General features: G+C 39.7%; 1 protein-coding gene across 13 annotated transcripts in view; it reads right to left on the bottom strand.

Moving 5' to 3' along the window:
• MAP4K4 (mitogen-activated protein kinase kinase kinase kinase 4) overlaps positions 1-21,100 on the bottom strand; it is a 243,155-nt gene that overhangs the window by 74,705 nt on the left and 147,350 nt on the right. For all 13 annotated transcript variants that reach the window (XM_039355760.1, XM_039355770.1, XM_039355763.1 and 10 more), the window contains exon 4: positions 14,747-14,872. In XM_039355760.1, the coding sequence (XP_039211694.1) occupies positions 14,747-14,872 (126 nt within the window). The remainder of the gene's footprint in view (positions 1-14,746; positions 14,873-21,100) is intronic.

The raw sequence follows: 21,100 nt of genomic DNA on the forward strand, positions 1-21,100 counted from the left end.
GGTTGTTTTGGTGCAGACGTGTGTCTACTTAAAATGCATTGGTTATATCAGGCTGTGTCCACTGGGATAAATAGAATAAACTACTGATCACTGATTGATATATCTCTTTATCATATTCTGTGTCATTTTTCATCTACACATTATTCTGGAAGCCTAAAACCATAGGAGTAGATACACTGTTACAATCAAGCATGTCATGCTTCTCTAATAGCTGTTTTATCTTTTTTTGTTTGGCTTATTATAAATCCTACATTTTTTAGATTTTGTATCTCTACACCCAGGTAGTACTTTATCTCTCCTAGGCTTTTTAATTTAAACGTCTTTTCCAGTTGTCTGGCAAAAGAGTGGGCCTGTGAATGATGTTTTGTAACTGAACATATGTTATCTACATATGCCAACAGCAAGCATTCTGCACCCTCATACATTGCAGGGATCTGCTCTGCTGCTTCTAAATCCTAATCTCTTTAGAGCAGGGTCTAGGCTAGTGGTGGTGAACCTATGGCATGGGTGCCAGAGGTGGCACTCAGAGCCCTCTCTGTGGGCATGCGCGCTGTCGCCCCAGTCCTAGGTCTTCAGCTGGGTTTTATAAAACCTTTTCACTTTAGGCCTCTGTCGCCATGTGCAAAAAAAAAAAAAAGGTTCAGTCAATTTCAACTTCTCACGGAAAAAAAAGATCTTGCAAAGTTGGAATTGATTGATTGAACTTTTTAGTCCCACCCAGTCTTCCGTTACCACCACAGCCATGCCCAGCCAATGGGCCACACCCACCCGGCACTCGACGATGCATAAGTGGGTTTTGGGTTGCAGTTTGGGCACTCAGTCTCTAAAAGGTTCGCCATCACTTGTCTAGGCACCGATTCCAGTTCCTTTTGACTGTTTTAACCCATAGATGGCTTTCTTCAATTTGTATAAGTATCCAGGTTGCTTTTGTTTCATAGCCTGGAGCTTGTGTCATATATATCTGCTCTTCCAATTTAGCATTTAAATATGCAGTGGAGATATCATAATGGTATATTGCATAATCATGTGCAGCAGCTAAAGCTAATGCTAGCCTTGATGTTTCACTCTTAACTATTGGTGCAAACCAACATAATGAACATTTTTTTTCTTTGTGTGAATCCCTGTGCTACTAGTCTTGCCTTGTATTGCAGTTCATTATTTTGTAATACCTTCTTTTTATATACCCACTTACATCCCACGGCCTTTTCTCCTTCTGGTAATCTCCTGAGTGAGAACATTTGATGCTGATCCATAGATTCCATTTCCCTGTCCATGGTTTCCTTCCATTTTTCTCGTTCTGTTTTTGTAAGGAATAATTTCTTGATAATTGTGAGGTTCATAATGCATACTACATACGCTAATCTCACTTGCCTTGGATCTATCAGGAGGTACTCCTTTATTAATTTATTTTGACTTCCTTGGTAACACCTGTTCCTGTACTTCTGTGTCTTCACTTTTCATGTCACGTCTCTCCTCCTTTATGTTTACAGTTTTTGACCTGCTATCCATTTTCTCTGATGATAGGTCTTCTGTAGCTTCTCCTCCTATTACTATGTGATGAAATAAACACCTCTGTGTTGGCATGTGCCCTATCCCAATTACTATGCTCTGCAAAGGTGGCAGAACGTGAAATCACAACTTTCTGAGTTTCATCAGTAAACCTATATTCCTTGGATCCTGGCTCATATCCTATAATCCTCAGTTTTCTGGTCTTTTTCTGTTCCTTCCTTCTAGTGCTCTTAGGATTATGGACCCAGGCATAACTACCAAAAGTTCTTAAGTGAGCCATAAGGGTTTCTTACCGTATAACAAAAAATATGGTATTTCGTTCACAGCAGAACTCCATAATCTATTTATTAAATAGTTAGACTTTTTATGGCTTCTCCCCAGTACTCTCCACTCATGCCTGCATCTGGAAGTAGTGAGTCATTCATTGTCTGTAATACACCATTCCTCCTTTCAGCTACTCCATTTTCAACTGGTGTATATGGGTTTGTTCATTTGTGTCTAATACCTAGATTCCTAAGCCAACGTTGAAAATGGTTGGATATAAATTCTGCTCCCCTGTCTGTCTGCAATTGGCATACTTTATTGCCATATCTGCGTTCCACAAATGTCACCCATTGTTTAAATCAGTGGTTCTCAACCTGTGGGTCGGGACCCCATTTGGGGTCGAACGACCATTTCACGGGGGTCGCCAAACAACGCAGTCCACCATTTTTTCCCCCTTTTCCTTAGCTGTGCTACTCCCTTTTATTCTATTGGCTTTTGAAAGCCAATAGAATAGACTCTCTTGAATAGAGTCTAATTCTATTGGCTTTCAAAAGCCAATAGGAATTGTCCAGGTTGTCTCTGCCCTGCTGAGCCCGCCAAAAGTCCCATTCTGCAAACGGTGCTGCATCAGTTGAGTAGTCCTTGACTTATGACCGGTTGAGTAGTCCTCGACTTATGACCGGTTGGGGTTTGCAGCATTAAAAAGGTTGAGAACCACTGGTTTAAATTGTTGCAATACCTGTGTTTTGTGTTTGAGTAAATAACAAAATCCATATCTGGATTACCATACACACGGCACAATCTAGGTACACATCACAGTTCTTCACTTTCAGTCCTTCTGCTATTTTTGGCATTTTCTGTAGACTCTAAAGCTGGCATGACCTAATCTCCTATGCATTAGATGCACATAGTTACGTGTGGGTGTGTTTGTCAGAGTACATGCACAAACACCTTTCTGTTCTAATATGTATAAACCATTCTGTCCAATGTCCCATGCACAAATCCTCCCATCTTTCTTGATAGTATATTGCCCACTAGCAAACATTACTTCATATCCCTCGTTATCTAGACATGCAACACTTAGTAAATTATGGTCTGTGTCTGGCACATATAACACTTTGTTCAATGTTACCCCTAGTTCAGGTACATAGACATTTCCTTCCCCTTTAACTGCTGACTGTTGACCATTAGCCAGGCTGACAAAATCCGGGTTAGTTGGTCTTAAATCAACAAATGCATGTGGGTTTGCTGCAACATGCTGGCTTGCCCCAATGTCTAGTAGCCACTTGTTGAGCGTATTTTTCTTTGGTTGCTGCCAGGGTAAATAACTTCCCATCTTTGGTTGGTTGCATAGTTCTATATCCTTGTCTTGCTGTACTTTTGTTTTTCCTCTCTGGACAGCGTCTTTGGAGATGTTCTGTAGAACCACATGCGTAGCAATGTTTTACAATGCAAACGGTCTCAGCTCCTTTTTTTTTCTTTCTCTGATGTTGCTGTCATAGGTCTGGTTTGAGCATTTTCTCCTCTCTTTCCTTGGTGCCTATCCAACTGTTTCTGTTCTTCCTCCAGTAACTGGCCACTTAAATATCTCATGGTTAAATCCTGTTCATTCATGGATTCTAAACTTGTTACTACAACATCCCATGAATTGTCCAATGAACTGAGCATCACGTATACTTTGTGTGTCTCAGTAAAGGTCATTCCTCTTTCCTCCAATTCTAGGAATATTTTTCTCATGTCCTGCAAATGTTTTGACATGTTCTCTCCCTATTTAAGTTGTGCTTTATACAGTCTCCTTGTCAACATTATTTTGCTGCCTGCAGTCTCTCTTACATACACACTGCGCAAAGCCTCCCAGCATTCTTTTGAAGATTGAAGACCTCTTACATGTATCAGTTGGTTATCCTCCAAACTCAGGATAATGTTAGCTAACGCTTTCTCACTTTTTCTTTGGTCCCCTTCATCCAATTCTGTTGGAGGATTAGTAACTATGATCCACAGCTCTTCGTAGATACATTTCCATTTTTAAACTCCAGGAGAGATAGTTTGTTTCATTCAGCTAGGATACCACAAAGCCTCCTCCCATAACACTGACAGAGACCATTTTTTGATTGATACCTTGTACTGTATAACTACAAACCACAATGCCCAGTTCCTCTGACTCTGATCAGATTCTCACTTGTTTTCTCTTGGCTTTCCTTCACTCTGGGCTTTTCTTCAATTCTGGGCTTTTTCTTTATTCTGGGCCCATAATCTGTTTGTTTAAAAATATAAATTATCGCAGCTTTTTTCTTGTTTTCTTATTGTGGCAACACAGGATCACAAACATCTGAAAGTGGTTTATCAAAAGAACTGTGGTTTAATATACAACATGAAACAACAACAATCAGGGAGCATACAGAATACAAAGCAGTCAATTATGTACAATCGGTTCAAGAGAGCTAAAGATTCCAACTGTCATTTTCCTCAGACAGTCTCTTAAAGCAGGGGTGTCAAACTCGCAATGTCACGTGGTATGTCGCAACGTATCATGATTTTTTCCCCATTGTCGGCAATGGGGTGGGCACGGTTTCAGCATGACACATTTGGCCCACAGGCCGGCAGTTTGACACCCCTGTCTTAAAGGGATACTAACCTCAAAATATTTTGCTGACTTACTGTCTGTATATCATCTCTGCCGGACAGCTACTAAATTATAATGATCTTGACAAACCAGTCATAAGAACCTTCCATAAGATCATCTTCTTTAGTGCTAACCCAATATTAACTAATTTTTCCTATCCTTTTCTGTTAACTGTCCCTACTTATATTGATACCAAACAATACTACTGAGGTACACTTTTCAAGGTTAATAATGTGTCAAGATTGCTCATTTATCATTATGTGCAAACCTTGCTTGTGTACTGTATGATACAGATGATCATGCAGTACATAAAGTATGATACTACTAAGGTAGAATAATATAGAATAATGTGAAATAATAATAATAATAATGAAAAATCATTAAAACAATGATGTGTCTGCATAATTACTGGAATAAAGCTGTGTTAGCAATCTGTGACTAACCAAATGCGCATTGCACTTGGAAACAATGTATGTAGCAGATTCTCCATTGTATGCCCATGAGAAATGAATCTAATACGTGAGAAATGAATCTGACGTATTACAATGTAGATATCTATGTGTGCTCCTTTGTTCCTGAGAAAGGGAAAGTATAAAACTGTAGTTTAAACCCACCCTCAGTGTTCAGAATTGCTTGTTGTTACTGCTTCTGAACCTTGTGAAATAAATCTCTCTGCTAAACCCTCTGGAATTCGTAAAAGTCTCTTACATTTTTCTACAAGAATTCTGGCACTCCAGACGGGACTTTTAGGAAGAGGCCATTGACCTTCCAGATGGACTACCCTGGTGGAGAGCCCCTCTCCTAACGACGATTCCTCCAAGCTGGCTCCGTGGCCTTTGTCTACGGGGAGACATCGACGGGAAGGGAGGGGAACTCACCCACCAGCGAAGCATTTCAGTCAAGGATCCACCGAGTGTAGCAGACGGGTCTTTAATCCTGGGAAGAGTCTGGAATGCCTGCAGGCAAGTATTGTAAAAGGGGAAACCTGATCCCTTTTGGATCAGAAGAGGGGACTGATCACCCCCTAGAAGACAAGGCAGCATCCTTAAGTCTTCAAAAGGTAGGGTTGTGTGGGTGATTAAACCATCACATTTCCTGCAGAGTGACCATTGGAACGTCCGGCACTTCAGGTCGGTGGTAGTGTGTTAGGGAGAAATGGGGGGGAACCAGACAAAGAAGGGCATTGGTCAGACGCCACTTCAGTGCATGTTAGGAAATTTTAAAAAGGGGTATAGGGTGGCCCAAAGAGGAATCGGCGAATCCCGAACTCGTGGCACGGGTTCATCAAATTGTGACTGGAAGTGATCATTGGGACCAATATCCTTATATAGACCAATGGCAGATTAATATTGCAGAAAAGCCTCGATGGTTAGCAAAGTGTCAGATAGAATGTGCTAAAATATATTTGGCAAACCAAAAACCCAAGACTCAGATAAAAGCTAAGATTTTCAGCCAGGAAGACAGGGAGAAAATTGCCAGACCCCCTCCCTATGTTCCTAGAAGAGAAGAAGGGGGAATACATCAGCAAATTCCACACCTTCTGGCTGAAAGAAATGAAGTCCATCTTCAACCAGAAGCCGGTGTGGAAAGAAAGATAAAAGAAGATAAAACCATTCAGAAAAAAGAACAGGACTTGGATAGCGATGAAAGCAAAACATCAGCTTCTAGTCGAACTAGAAGTAAAACAGGGGTCTAAACAGAAGAAATGATAGCCCCTCTAAGAGAAGTTTTGGTCCCTGGACCAAACAACACCAATGTTCCAATGCTTCAGTATGTTCCCTTTACAACCACTGATCTATTTAATTGGCGTCAGCAATTTGGGCTATTTTCAGAAAAACCTCAAGAAATAATAGACCTATTCTCCACCATTATTCAGACACATAATCCCACCTGGGATGATATGCAACAACTTATTTCTACTTTACTGGATATGGAAGGAAGAGAAAAATATAGATTAGGGAAATTAAAAGTACTTGCCCACCGACACCCCGAGGGAGAAGCGAATTCTCAGGCAAGCAGAAATACCGATGCAGTAGAAGAAAGACCAAACTGGAATGCTAATGATGCACAGCACCAAACTTCGTTGTACAATTATCAGCTTTTGTGTTTAGAAGCCGAGAGAAGCAGCAATCCATCCAGTTAATTATGCTGCAGTAAGTAGTATTTGGCAACAAAAACATGAGTCACCAACTGCTTTTCTCAGCAGACTAATAGAGGCTTATAAAATAAACACAGGTTTTGATATGGAGATGGCTCAAAATTGCCCCCTCCTAATTAAAAGATATATCACCCAAAGTGCCTCAGACATAAGAAAAAAAGTTACAGCGCACAGAAGTGGCATTAGGCAAGAATGTAGCAGATATTATGGAAATAGCACAAAAGGTGTTCCGTAACCGTGAAAAAGAAGAGGAGCGTAAATCATATCAGAAAGAGAAAAAGATAGTTGAAATGTTAGCAGTGGCATTGGGGGGGGGATGCATTTTGGACCCAACCAATGTGCCATCTGTAGCCAGGAAGGACACTGGCAAAGGGAGTGCCCCTAGAGGAATGGCCAACCTAGGGGACAATCTCGCCAGCATGGAAGAGGACGAGGAAGAGGATTTAGAGGGACTTTCCAGAGAAGCTACAGGGGAAGAGGGCGTCCAGCCCTTCCCAGTCAGACAGAAGAAAGAGAAGAAAACATGATCGGCTTAACCAACATGGAATGGGGAGACTGAAGAGGACAGGGTTCTATGGTCTCACCCACGGAGCTCATTGTTAAAATACGGGTGGGAGGACAGATTGTCCCAATGTTAGTTGACATGGAAGCCACCAGATCTGTCCTAAATAAATCTACTGGCAAGCAATCAAACCAGACCATCCAAATTCAGGGAGTATCTGGAGAAACTCAATCCTGACCACTCCTGGAACCCCTAACATGCCAAGTGGGACAAGGAATCATTAAACATCAATTTCTACATGCCTCAGACTGCCCAATTCCATTACTGGGGAGGGATTTGCTTACTAAGTTAAAAGCAACAATATCCTTTGATCATGGGAAACAATTAATGCAAGTGCACCACCCAGTGGAAGAAATATGGCGTTTGATGATAGTGACAGAAAAAGAGAAAGTAGAAGATAATATGTGGCAGCAGTTTCATGTCCCACTCCTGTGGGTGGAGGATAATCCCCCTGGATTTGCGAAATATGCCACACCCGTTATGGTGGAACTAAAACCCCAGGCATATCCTGTTAAAATACCCCAATTATATTGTACTTCAGAGGCTGCAATTGCCATTCAAGAATTAATCCAAAAATACTTGATAGCAAAAATCATTAGAAAAATTCAGTCACCCTGGAATACTGCAATTCTACCTGTTCGTAAGCCCGACGGACAGTGGAGACAGGCACAAGATCTCCGCCCTGTTAATAAGTTGACCCTAACCCTACATGCAACTGTTCCTAATCCATATATTCTTTTGAGTACAATACCTGCATCTGCTAAATGGTTTTCAGTTGTGGACTTAAAGGATGCATTTTTCACCATACCTTTAGCTGAGAGTTGAGAGCCAATCTTTGCATTTGATGGGCTAATCCAAAGACACAAGTTAAGACTCAATATACCTGGACTAGACTACCACAAGGCTTTAAAAATTCACCAACGTGTTTTGGTCAAGCTTTAGCCCAAGATCTTGCATATTTGAAGTTAGTCAGACAAGAGGACTGTTGCCTTCAATATGTAGATGATATTCTGATAACTGGACAAAGCAGGGAGGATTGCTTTGAAAACACATCCAGACTGCTTCAAATGTTACAAAACTGTGGCTATAGAGCGTCCAGAAAGAAAGCACAATTAGTTCAAAAGACTGTAATGTATTTAGGCTATGAACTATCACAAGGACAAAGAACTCTGGGCCCCCAAAGAAAGCAAGCTGTGTTACAGATTCCCATATCCCAAACAAAACAGGAAGTTAGAGCCTTTTGGGAATTACAGGCTTCTGTAGAATTTGGATTCCTAACTTCACTCTCACAGCTAAACCATTATACCAAGTTTTAAGGGGACCAGAAAAGGAACCTCTTTTGTGGCAACAAGAACAGACCCTAGCAATGGAACATCTTCAACAGGCTCTTACTACAGCACCAGCCCTAGGTCTACCTGAATATATCTAGGCCGTTCTCACTTTATGTCGATGTGAGACAGGATGTGGCTTTAGGAGTCCTTACCCAAAAGCAGGGAAATTGGAACCACCCAGTCGCATATCTGTCAAAACAGCTGGATATGGGCTCGCAGGGTTGGCCACAATGTTTAAAAATTTTAGCAGCAGTTATACTGTTACTACAGGAGGCAAATAAGTTAACCTTTTCAGCTCCAGTGACTGTTTGTACTAGTCATGCCCTGCAGACAATTATTGACAATAAGGGACATTTATGGATCAGCAATCAAAGGATGCATAAGATACAGGCCCTTTTATTAGAAAATCCACAAGTTACACTGCAACAGTGCTCAACTCTCAATCCAGCCACTCTCATGCCAATACCAGATTCAACTATGCCCATGCATAACTGCATGCAAACAATAGAACTACAATATTCTTGCAGACCTGACCTTATGGACCAACCCTTGCATAATCCAGACTTTCAGTGGTTTACTGATGGATCCAGCTTTATGGATCAAGGAATTAGATACTCTGGTTACGCAATTGTTTCTCAAACTGCAACTATAGAGTCAGCACAGTTGCTTAGCCAAGCAATTTGCAGAATTATATGCCTTAACCCAGGCATTAGAAATAGCTGCAGGAATGATTTTAAATGTATATACGGGCAGTAAATATGCATTTTTGACAATTCACACACATGCAGCGATCTACAAAGAAAAAGGATATTTGGACTCCACAGGCAAGATCATCCAATATGCAACTTTGATTAAAAGACTTATTAAGGCAGCTCAATTGCCATCCAAAGTTGCAATAATCCATTGTACTGGACATCAAAAAGACTCAAGCCTTATTACCCAGGGCAATAGGAAGGCAGACAAAGAAGCCAAGAGAGCTGCGTTAGAAGGCCCCCCCTCCCTCCAGTCAGATGTCACCAGGTTCATGTATCTAGACACTTACTTAGAACAACTTGATCCTACATATACGAAAGAGGAAAGCCAAAAGTTGAAGCAGGATGTACAAGCCAAACTAGTTAAAGGCTGGTACACCCTTCCCGATGGACGCATTGCTGTTCCTCTGGCACTTGCCCGCCCCCTTATTTTTCAAGCCCCTAAGCAACATCATCTGGGAAAAAACTGCATTATTACAACAGCTTGAACAATTTTTCTATCTTCCCTTTGCTTCTTCGCTAACAGCTCAAGTATGTTCTCAATGTCCCATTTGTGCCCAAACCAATGCACGCCAAGGACCAATAGTACCACCTGATCGACAACCAATCGCTTATTTTCCAATGGACTATGTCATTGTTGATTTTACTGATATGCCTAGGAGTAAGAAATATGTAGCCCTGTTAGTAATAATTGATACCTATTCACGGTGGAGTGAAGCCTTTCCAACTGTAAATAAGAAAGCTATACAGGTTGCCAGAATATTTCTAAAAGAAATTATTCCCAGATTTGGTTGCCCTTCCAGGATTTCATCAGATAATGGCCCTGAATTTGTACACCAAATTAACAAGGCTTTAGCCCAGGCATTAGGAATGAAGTGGAGATTTCACTGTGCCTTTCGCCCCCCAATCGGCTGGAAGGGTGGAACGTGCTAATCGCACAATTAAAACCCTCATTACCAAATTTTGTTTGGAAACTCATTTCCATTGGCCAGATGTTTTGCTATGGTTTTGTATGCAATCAGACTGGCCCCCTGCACTAAACTACAACTTAGTCCTTATGAGCTCATGTTTGGCCGTCCCCCTTGTCTATTTAAACCTGACAGTCAGGGCTGGCCAGACTTGGCTCGTAAGGGGGGAATAGACCAACAGAAATTGTTACATCAGTTACAGCTTCATAATTTAGCTGTTTCAAATTTGTGCCATTATATGATGGAACAACAACCCCCTCCAGTGGTCACAGCAACACATGGGTTCAAACCAGGAGATAGAGTATGGGTGAAACATTGGAAAGCAGACCCCGTAAGCCCAAGATGGAAAGGACCATGTGCTGTTGTTATGTGTTTTCCTTTGGCAGTGAAAACCTTGGAGGGAAAGTCCTGGATCCACTGGAGTAGATTGAAAGCAGCTGCACCTGCCGATCCAGTAACTTACAAGGTGAAGAAAACTGACAAACCTTTGGTGTTGAAATTTGCAAGAAATACACCCTGTCGAACCCTACCGGCAACGGGTTCTCAACACACAGTGTGAACAAACCCTGCTGAGACACCCCGGAAGCTGTCTCTCTACGCACGGTGGAAGATATGAGGATTCTACAGCTCGTAATATCTGTTAGTTATTTAATATGGGGAACATACATACACAAAGAAAGAACAAAAACACAGGGGAACCAGGGTTGTCGAAACTGCATCAAGATTACAAAACAAGGAAACCAGATAACTAAGACTTTGATTTATTATACAATGAAACCAGAAGGGTGCCAAGATAGTTCCCCTAGCTCCTGTACATACAATAGAACTACATATAGCCGAGGTGGCGCAGCAGTTAGAGTGCAGTACTGCAGGCCACTTTAGCTGACTGTGTTCAGCAGGTCAGCAGTTCAAATCTCACTGGCTCAAGGTTGACTCAGCCTTCCATCCTTCCGAGGTAGGTAAAATGAAGACCCAGATTGTTGGGGGCAATGTAAATATATATATACATTGCTTACTGGTGTACACCGCTTAGAGAGTGCTTGCACTTAAAGCGGTATATAAGTCTCATAAATAAATAAACATATAAAGTTTGTAGAAAAGGGGTCCAAGATCAGTGTTATAACCCAAAGTCTGACAGCTGGGCCTTGCAGATCCGAACACATAGAACAAGAAGTAGCTCTAGGGACCAGGCACTATTAGGGATCTCTCAATGGAAATCCAACCCACACTCCAGTTTTAGTGTCACCTTTGATGTTTGTAAGGCAGCTAATTATTGGGCTGCAATATATGGTTGCAGAGGGATCAGTCATATCCACAGCTATATCCCAAACCATAAGTATTTGTGCCCACCGGATGTATGTGCAGTCTCCACAGTCAAATGTAAGTGGTGGTCATGCATTAAGTGGCATACCCAAGACCCGAAGGTTTGAAAAGAATAATATAAAAGCAGACTCCTGTGGAAGGGACAACTGTAATTTGGTGACTCTCACAATCAAGAATGGAAGTTGGTTCCTGGAACAAAATAGATGGGAAAGAAAAAAACTGGATGTTTGGGATAGGAATAGATGCCAATGGCTACGACCCAATATCAGAGGTAGAAATCAAAATTATAACTGCAAAACATGAAACAATGTTAGCTTTATGGGAATACAAAATGGTGCCCACTAAAGATCCTGAATCAGAAGTAGAATGATGGAAATTTAAGCAAGAAAACTTCCAAAGGGGGGAATAAGGTAGAATAATATAGAATAATGTGAAATAATAATAATAATGAAAAATCATTAAAACAATGATGTGTCTGCATAATTACTGGAATAAAGCTGTGTTAGCAATCTGTGACAAACCAAATGCGCAGTGCACTTGGAAACAAGATATGTAGCAGATTCTCCATTGTATGCCCGTGAGAAATGAATCTAATACGTGAGAAATGAATCTGACGTATTACAATGTAGATTTCTATTTGTGCTCCTTTGTTCCTGAGAAAGGGAAAGTATAAAACTGTAGTTTAAACCCACCCTCAGTGTTCAGAATTGCTTGTTGTTACTGCTTCTGAACCTTGCGCAATAAATCATTCTGCTAAACTCTCTGGAATTCATAAAAGTCTCTTACGTTTTTCTACAAGACTACTAAAAACTAAGATGCTTATATATGAAGACCTTTGATTGAAACAATTTACACCACATTTGGTACTGCATCTGTTCTAGTAATGAAAAATTGGTGGAAACATATAGTTGAAAAAATAGTCAAAAATTATGATATAAACAAGTTGTAATGGTCTTAGTGGCTATCAGCACATTAAGTATTACACCAAAAAATCTTTGTTTCCACTTAGAAAATAAATGCATTCACGTTATTTCTGTCAATTACAAAAGGCCATGCTGTTTGGATCCACACATATATTATGCCAACACATGATACGTTCTTAGGTTTGGGGGAAGAACTCAGTGCATATTAAGTCCAACACCCACAAAAGAACTGTCAGCTGAGATTTCACATTGTTATGAACAAATAATATACTATTACAAAAGACAATAAAATTGTAAATCTTGCCTTTGGAAATTCTCTGCTAGACATTGTTCACTATAGGGGGAGGTGCTCCTCTCCATTTAAACCTATAGAGCCAGCACTATTCAAAGTCATTTCTGCAGTCATGTGGCCAGCATGACATCATAGAGCGCTGTTTCTCACAAAGCAGCTGAGAAATCCTTTTTTTAAAGTTTTAAAAAAAATGTCCAACACTGAGCAATGATTACTTTTGTTGCACAAAGTAAATAGAAGTAAATAAATAGCTCCTTATTTTAAGCAAAGAATTGGATTGTCTAAATAGATGTAACAACCTGGCTCTGGAAAGCATTTTGTTCTTTGTTTTGTAATAATACTAATTTCATTAAAACCTTTGTGCCTAAAGAATTAACCCTAACTTAACAGAGTGTTTCTATTAAGAATAGAAAGATAACAGTTCCTGTCATATTGCTGGTCTGCTAGAGAACACAGGTATAAATAAATATTTGCTATTAATAAATCATGTCACAAAAATGTATAAGAATGTGCCACACAAATGTACAATTTATTTTTTAACTTGGTTAGAATATTAAGATAAGATAAGATAACCTTTATTGTCATTTTTTTACTGTGGGCACAATGGCACACATCAAAAATGAAATTTAGTTGCCCGCTCTCGATGAAACATACATGACACACATCTAAACATACTATATACAACATATGTACAGACCCGCACTCCTACATATACATAACAAATAAATATTAAATACTGTCCATCTTGAATATATAACGGAAGGAGGAAGTTTGAGAGTTCACAAGGTTAATGCTGTATGGAAGGAAACTATGGCTGAATCTGAATGTTTTGCTTCGGATACCACAAAGCCTCCTCCCAAAAGTTAACAAGGAAAACAGGTCGTGAAGAGGATGCGTAGCATCCCAGATAATCTTATGGACCCTGCTCAAGCACCGCTTCTCTGCTATGTCCTGGATGGGAGGGATGGAACTGCCAATGATATTTTCGGCCATCCTCACCACTCTCTGCATTGCATTCCTGTCTGAAGCAGTGATGCTTCCAAACCAGACTGTGATGCTGTATGACAGAATGCTCTCAATCGTCCCCCTGTCGAAAGTGGTAAGGAGAGGAGAAGGAAGATGTGCTTTTCTCATGCGATGCAGAAAATGCAGGCGCTGCTGTGCCTGCTTCACCAATGTCTCACTGTTGAGCGACCAAGCCAGCCTACTCGTTAGCTGCATACCCGGGAGTTTGATGCTGGTAACCATCTCCACAGGTGAATCATTAATGGACAAAGAAGTGTGGCTGTGCCTGCCTTTTCTGAAATTGACAATGATCTCTTTGGTTTTTCCAGTATTTAAAACTAGGCTGCTTTCCTTACACCAGTTCACCAACCCCTCAACCTCCTTGCGGCAAGCATCCACATTGTTATCATGAATAAGGCCCACTACTGTTGTATCATCTGCAAACTACACAATATGGTTGGTGGCAAACCTAGCGCAACAGTCATGGGTCGACAGGGTGAATAGCAGCAGACTTAGGACGCAGCCCTGAGGAGAACCTGTGCTCAAGAAAATGGTATTAGAGGTATTTGTTCCAACTCGTACATATTGGGGCTTGCTGGTAAGAAAATCTAGAATCCAGTTGCACAAAGGAGTGTTTAAGCCTAAAAGGCCCAGTTTGTCTACTAGATGCTGGGGAATGATTGTGTTAAATGCCAAACTGAAGTTGACAAATAACAAACACACATGAGTATTTCTTTCCTCTAAGTCAGACATGTCAAACTCGCGACGTCACGTGACGTCACACAACATATCGGGATAGTTTTGCCATTGCCAGCAATGTGGGCAGGCGCAGTTTCCGCAGGTCGGCAGTTTGACAACCCTGCTCTAAGTGCTTCATGTTCAGATGGAGAATGGAAGAAATAGCATCTCCGTAGAGCGATTTGGTCGGTAGGCAAACTGATAAGACTTTGTTGCATTCTAATCCTGTTTATTTAACCTGATGCTCTCAAAATATAAGATAAAGAGTTATGTACACACTCATGAAAGATGTCCTTACCCACAGTTGGTCATCATGTCCTGGGGGACTTTTTTTAATAAAAGCACCATAGTATGTTGCAATATTTCTATGATGAGAATATTTTTTCAGCATGTTGATCTCCAGCTTTATTTCTTCTTCTTCATCCTTTGGAAAAACAACAAGAATGAGCCTATTGCAATATATGTGATACATTCTCAAATATATTTTTACCTTATTAGCTTTACAGTAAGCAATGTTATGCTGTAGTATATTGCAAAGCAGGACTGCTAGCAATCCATAAAACAGGATCTTAATTTAGTTATAGAAAGTATTTCATTACCTAAATCAAGCAAAACTCTTTAAAAATGACAACTTTACTTTGTTATTTTGCTTTTTTATAGAAAAAGAGGTATGATATATGTTAAATAAATAGGTAGAAAAAAATAATATTTTACAAAGAATTGTAACGGGAATAAAACCTCACACCATCTTTTAAAACAAAGTAACTGTATATTAGCTACCCAGCAAATAGGTGATATTTTTATCCCCTTATTTAGAAAACGATATATTTAGTCTGAATATATTTTTGCTTAATTTTTTTATTCCACACATTTAGTACAATAGTTTTTTAATCCTAATGTTGCAAAAGCTCTTTATAATATATGATCTCCATAATTAAAAATTGTTTCATAACTAACATTTTAAACTCTGAAGTAGGTCTTTATATTTCTTGGAACTGTTTATGTCCTACTTGATTTTTTAAAATTGGTTTGAGTCTGGTGAAAGTTGAAATCAAGGAAAGGTGATATCTGATTTAAATACAAACTCAACACTTTTATTTTAGGATAAGACTTAGGTCTTCTACACATGTAGCTGAACATTTTAAATGTTAAATGGCATACAGAGCATTGTAATGGCTATATTTATCAAACTATTGGCTAGCACCAAAAGGAAGATGATAAAATATAATGTATTACTCTGCAGCAAATGAAATATTCCCTCCAAAATACATTCTTTATTATTCATAAAAAATCAACAGATTAAAAGCATTCTTTAAAACATCTTATCTAACCAAAGTCAAATGTTTGAAACAAAGAAATACCAGTACTTTTTGAATTAATAATTATTTAATTTAAGTGACTATATTTTATACTACCTTCTAATAAAAGTTTAAGATACTTGTCACAAATCAATATATCTAAATCTTTAATATATAGTTACTGCACAATAGTAGATTACAAAATATGTTCTGTTCAAATAGAATCAGAAAAAAAGACAATCAGCTTAAGATAGGATCTGTTGCACTGACATCTTGTGGTCACTCCATGTTTTAGATTTTAAGAAATACGAATAAGCTATAACTTAATACTGTCTCCTCTCTGTCACTGTTTCTTTGCCTTTGAGGAAGAAGAGAGCCGGCTTGGAAATGCTTTTTGCACTGAAAATGGAAGTTTCTGGGGTCTGTGATCTTGCATGAGTTCAGGCATCAATTCTCTGCAATAGGATGGATGTTTGAAGTTGCGCAAAATCATGAATCCCAGAAACTTTCATTTTCTGTGCGAAAAGTGTTTGTGATGCCTGCCTCCAGCTCCTCCCCCCAAATTCCTTTCCGCCATTGCTGTGGCAGGGATGCTCCCTGCCCACTAAAATCTGCTGTGGACAGAGCTCCTTCGTCAACCCACTTCATAGCCAGAGCTGAGAGGGTCGCCGTGGAATCGGCTGGGTGCAGGAACCAATGCTGTCTGTGGCCCAGGTACACAACTCACTCACGTGTGCCAGCCTTACTGCTTGAGGGCAGGAACAAAGCCTTCAACTGAGCAAGGAGGCACTGCGGGTCCAGTCCCTCACATCCAAGTCCAGCCTGTTCCAGCCTGCCAGGGAAGGAATGAGACCCTGTTGTCCTGTGGAGCCTGACGCCACTTGAGCAGGGAGGATAAGGAAGAGGATTAGGAGGAGGAGAGCGGTAAGACTTTATGCCGGCCAGCTGGCCAGGCAAGGTATAGGCCGGGTAGTGGGAGCTGGCTGGCTGGGGAGGGGGGACCATGGTCTCTCAGGTGGCCCCGCCCGGGCAGCCAGCAGCTAGGGTGTCCCAGCTCTATCCGAGCTGAAGAAAGTGGAGGGGCAGCAGTGGGATTGCCCTCAAAAAAGACCTGGGTGCAGCAGATTTTAGCGGGCCGGAAGCATCTCTACCACAGCAGTGGCCGAAAGGAGTTTTAGGGAGAGGGGCAGGAGACAGGCCCTGCAAACACTTTTTGCAGAGAATGGAAGTTTCTGAGGTCCATGATCTCTTGCAGAGAATAGGTGCCTGAACTCACGCAAGATCATGGATGCCAGAAACTTCCATTTTCAGAATGAAAAGCATTTCCTAGCTGACTTTCCTCTCCCTCAAAGGCAAAGAAACAGCGGCACAGAGGAGACAGATGTTTGCAAGGTAAGTGCATCCGGCATGGCAGAAGGGGAGGCAGAAGCATGTGGTATCTTAGTGGGTCGGGGAGGACCTGGGGGCCTATTCCATCATTAGGCCCCCCTATGGCCTTCCCCACCCTGTGATACCTTGTGTGCACTTAATGACCCATGCATTTGATTAGCGAATGTGTGGCGAAAGCAGGGAGTGATGGCATTCAAGGTATGCCATTTACTCCTATGAATCCTCGAGTTATGAATGGAATGGACAGACTCCATTACATTCGAATCTTGAGGACTACCTGTAATTAATAATGTATTAGAATATAATCCACATTAAGGGAGCAAAATAATAGAAGGACAAAAGTAAAGAAAAAATAGAACCTGCTTAGCTTAGCAAAGTTTCAGTAACAGAAATTAAATCTTTTCACAGATCTGAATTTGAAAAGCTCCATGAATTAAGTAGTTATTTCAATTTTTTATAATATTATTCTTTCATATAGAAAGAATTAAAATCAAAATCCAGTGAAAAGAACATACTAATATTATATTCTATTTTTATACACAAATGGCCATGTCCATGAATCTGTTTTGGCCAGCTACATGAGCAAAGATAAAAGGTCTGGGAATTATATTAAGGCAAGTGGAGGAAACCTTAAATTAACCTGTATAGAGAAGAAAGTAGGAAGTTGAGGCATATTTTAGATGCCATATAAATAAGATATCAGGAACACTGGGAAGTATGTTTTAGAATTCAAAATAGCAAAACTTGTAATTTGGGAAAATTATTCAGAATAACTTGTAGTCTAATACCATGTTGTTAACAGCTTCACTTTCTGATGTCTCTATGGTATTTTTTTAAAATATACTATTTTTTTAATACCATGGAGACATTAGAAAGGATTTCCTGAGCCTCTCAGGAGCCAAGCTTATAAAGTAAACTTCTTGCTACACTAAAATGACAAAAGCATATGTAATCCAGTTTACCAAGATCTCAAGCAAACAGAGTATGAAGAAAATAAGATTTGATCTGCTGGAACAGACCAGACATCTATCTAATGTTTCATCTCTTGCTAAGTTTTTGTCCATGAGAAATTCAAAACAGGAGCCTAACAGCAACAGTTATCCTGTTTGATGGCAATTGATAAGCTGTGTCTGGTCTAAGGGCTTAAGATCAGCTCCTACTTAAAAATTGTTGACAGTGAATTTGTCTATTCTTTTAAAACTAAGTCAGTCACTACATAATAAGGACACAAATTTTTCAGGATACAGGTGGTTAACATTATTTTTAAAACAACTAGGTGCCTGAATCAAAAATCAAACATGACAAAAGACTCCCTGTGGCACTAGTGATGATACCAGAGAAAAGTACTTTTTAAAATCGGCAATGGAACTGAATACTATACTAAAAGAATTCAAAATAGTTTCTATTCATTCTTGGAAAACTACTTTCAAACAGATTCAAACATTGGACATGGCAACCTGGTAACAAAAAAGGTTGCATTCTTTAAATTTTAAGAAAAAGGAACCATAATGTTTCCATGCTGATGTGAACCACACTAAACATTTATATCATTGTCTTAAATCCGTCTGACTTGACTTGTCTTCAATTAGAATCTGTTCCTTATGAAATAATAGTTTTCTTTAGTTTCGTTTTCAGAATACTAATTAACCTTATATGTAATCAGCACTAAATAATGTTAGAGAATTATACACAATAGATAAGATTAAAACATAGCTGAAAACATACTAAAGAGACCATCAGCACTAACTTTCATACTTAATATTTTTCAAATGGATCAGAAGCGTGTAAGTAGCCCTTTATTTAGCACCTTAAAACTGTATTTGAACACATTTAGACAGCATGTTGTAAAGCCAATAACAATAAAATTGAAAATCAAGCTGGAAAAGCAAGATAAAACATTAGAGAACAAGAATGAGAAGCTATGTGAAAAGCAAAGTCTTCCACTAAACTATTTCCATGTAGTCTTAAAATCACTTATTACTTAAGATCATGTATATGATTACAGGTGGCCCTCAACTTACAATCATTCATTCAGTGGTTATTCAAAATTACGACAATGGTGAACAAAGACAGTGCCTGCCCAAAGATTCAAAAAGGGTGTGCTTTTGTGCAATTTTCAGAGACTTCAGAGACCACAAAAAAGCATGCTTGGATGCTGCTTTAAGAATGAAGGCTTCATAGGAACCACCGTTTTCTCTGGGAGTGTCGTGGACAGCCTTTTTGAGTGGCAGCATTGGCACTAGGGCTAGGCCTGGATCTCTACTTCAGGCCCAGGCTCAGGCCCAGGCTTGGCACCACCATTAACTGCCATTGTCTAGGGAGTATCTCAGGGGATGGTATATTCCCTGAGAGGCCCGGTGCAAGCCACATGCGAGCTTGGGGGGGGAAGGGATTGCAGTGGGGCCTGGACCTGAAACAGAGTGCAAGCCAGACCTCCCAGAAACTCCACTCTGCTTAACCACCACACTGGCAGAGCCAGGACCACAGTTGCTGAGAGAGAGAGAGATTCACCTGGGCACTTGCTTAATGACCACTACGACTTACAATCCAAATTCCAAACTCAATTGTGGTCCTAATTCAAAGACTGCCAGTAGCTCATTCATCTTAAGAATATCCCCATTAAAAGAAAAGTAGACCAACGAAAGAATTATAAACATAAGACAAAAATCCTACTCAAGGCCAAACTTTTCCATTTTTAATTCCAGCAAAAACACAATCCTACAATTTTTCTCTTGCCCAAGTAGTACGTTAGAATCATACTTTATGAATGTCTGCCAGAAATAGTATGTAATAGAATATCAGGACAAGGAGACAGATGTGTGTAATATAAAATAACTATAAAATAATAAATCTATAAAATATTACATTACAATTGATTCTGCATATATTAAATACTTGCTCATGTATACTCAAACTACTTTCGTGTATAGAAATATGTACCCAGAATATATGTCTATTCTCCTCATCTTCCCAGCAAAGGGGGCAGGGAATTGAAGCAGGGATGGGTGGGCTGACAAGGAACAAAATAATAATATTCATACTTTGAAGTCTTCTACTATCCACATGCCTCCTTCTTTATTTTACAGAGTTTTGTCTGGTCTAATTAGCAAATGCAAGAGGCTATTGCCCCCAATTCATTAGTAATTACTTTGAGAAAAGTTCTTTGTTTGTTGTCACTGGTAAGGCACCACCCACTCTAATTTCATAATTATAATTGATTCTTCTTGAATTCCATCTGTGCTACTATATTTTTAATTCTTCAGCACTTGGTGTACCAATCTATGATATGGATACATTTTACACACACACACACACACACACACACACACACACACACACAGAGAGAGAGAGAGAGAGAGAGAGAATTGGTTCCTGAAAAAATATCAGAACTTCATTCAAAGCCATATTCATTTTTTGCTGAATAATTAATTGCAATAAATATGTAGACAATTTATAGCACAAACTATGGGCTAAATGAAACACAGTAAAACTTTTTTATGTCCAAATTAATTTTAAGGGGGCAACTTTATCCTTTTATTAAAAACACTAATTGCTTTGATCAGTGTTTTTCAAACTTGGTAATTTTAAGGTATGTGAACTTCAGTTCCCAGAATTCTCTAGCCAATATGTTGGAGAATTCTGGCAGAAAAGTCCACACATTGTAAAGTTTCTCAGTTTGAAAACCACTGGCCTAAATTATGCTACACATAGCTTATTCAGAACATGTAAATAACTGTTACAGTGCTTTCTTTGAAAAAGAGTGAATCAGTCAAAGGAAGTGTTATTTTTAGCAGACAGCTCCACCACACACAGTTTTCACTAATCCCAGACATAAGAGAGAAAAAAACTGCCATCTTTAAAACAAAGTCTTGGAGTTGGCTTCTTGGACATGTCCATGCAATTTACTTAGCTCTAATATAAAAGTGATTTATCATTGTCATCTTTTGGATTTTTTTCCTCCCATT

This window comes from Crotalus tigris, unplaced genomic scaffold, assembly GCF_016545835.1.
Source record: "Crotalus tigris isolate CLP2741 ecotype Arizona unplaced genomic scaffold, ASM1654583v1 scf7180000018759.1681925, whole genome shotgun sequence".
NCBI lineage: Eukaryota > Metazoa > Chordata > Lepidosauria > Squamata > Viperidae > Crotalus > Crotalus tigris.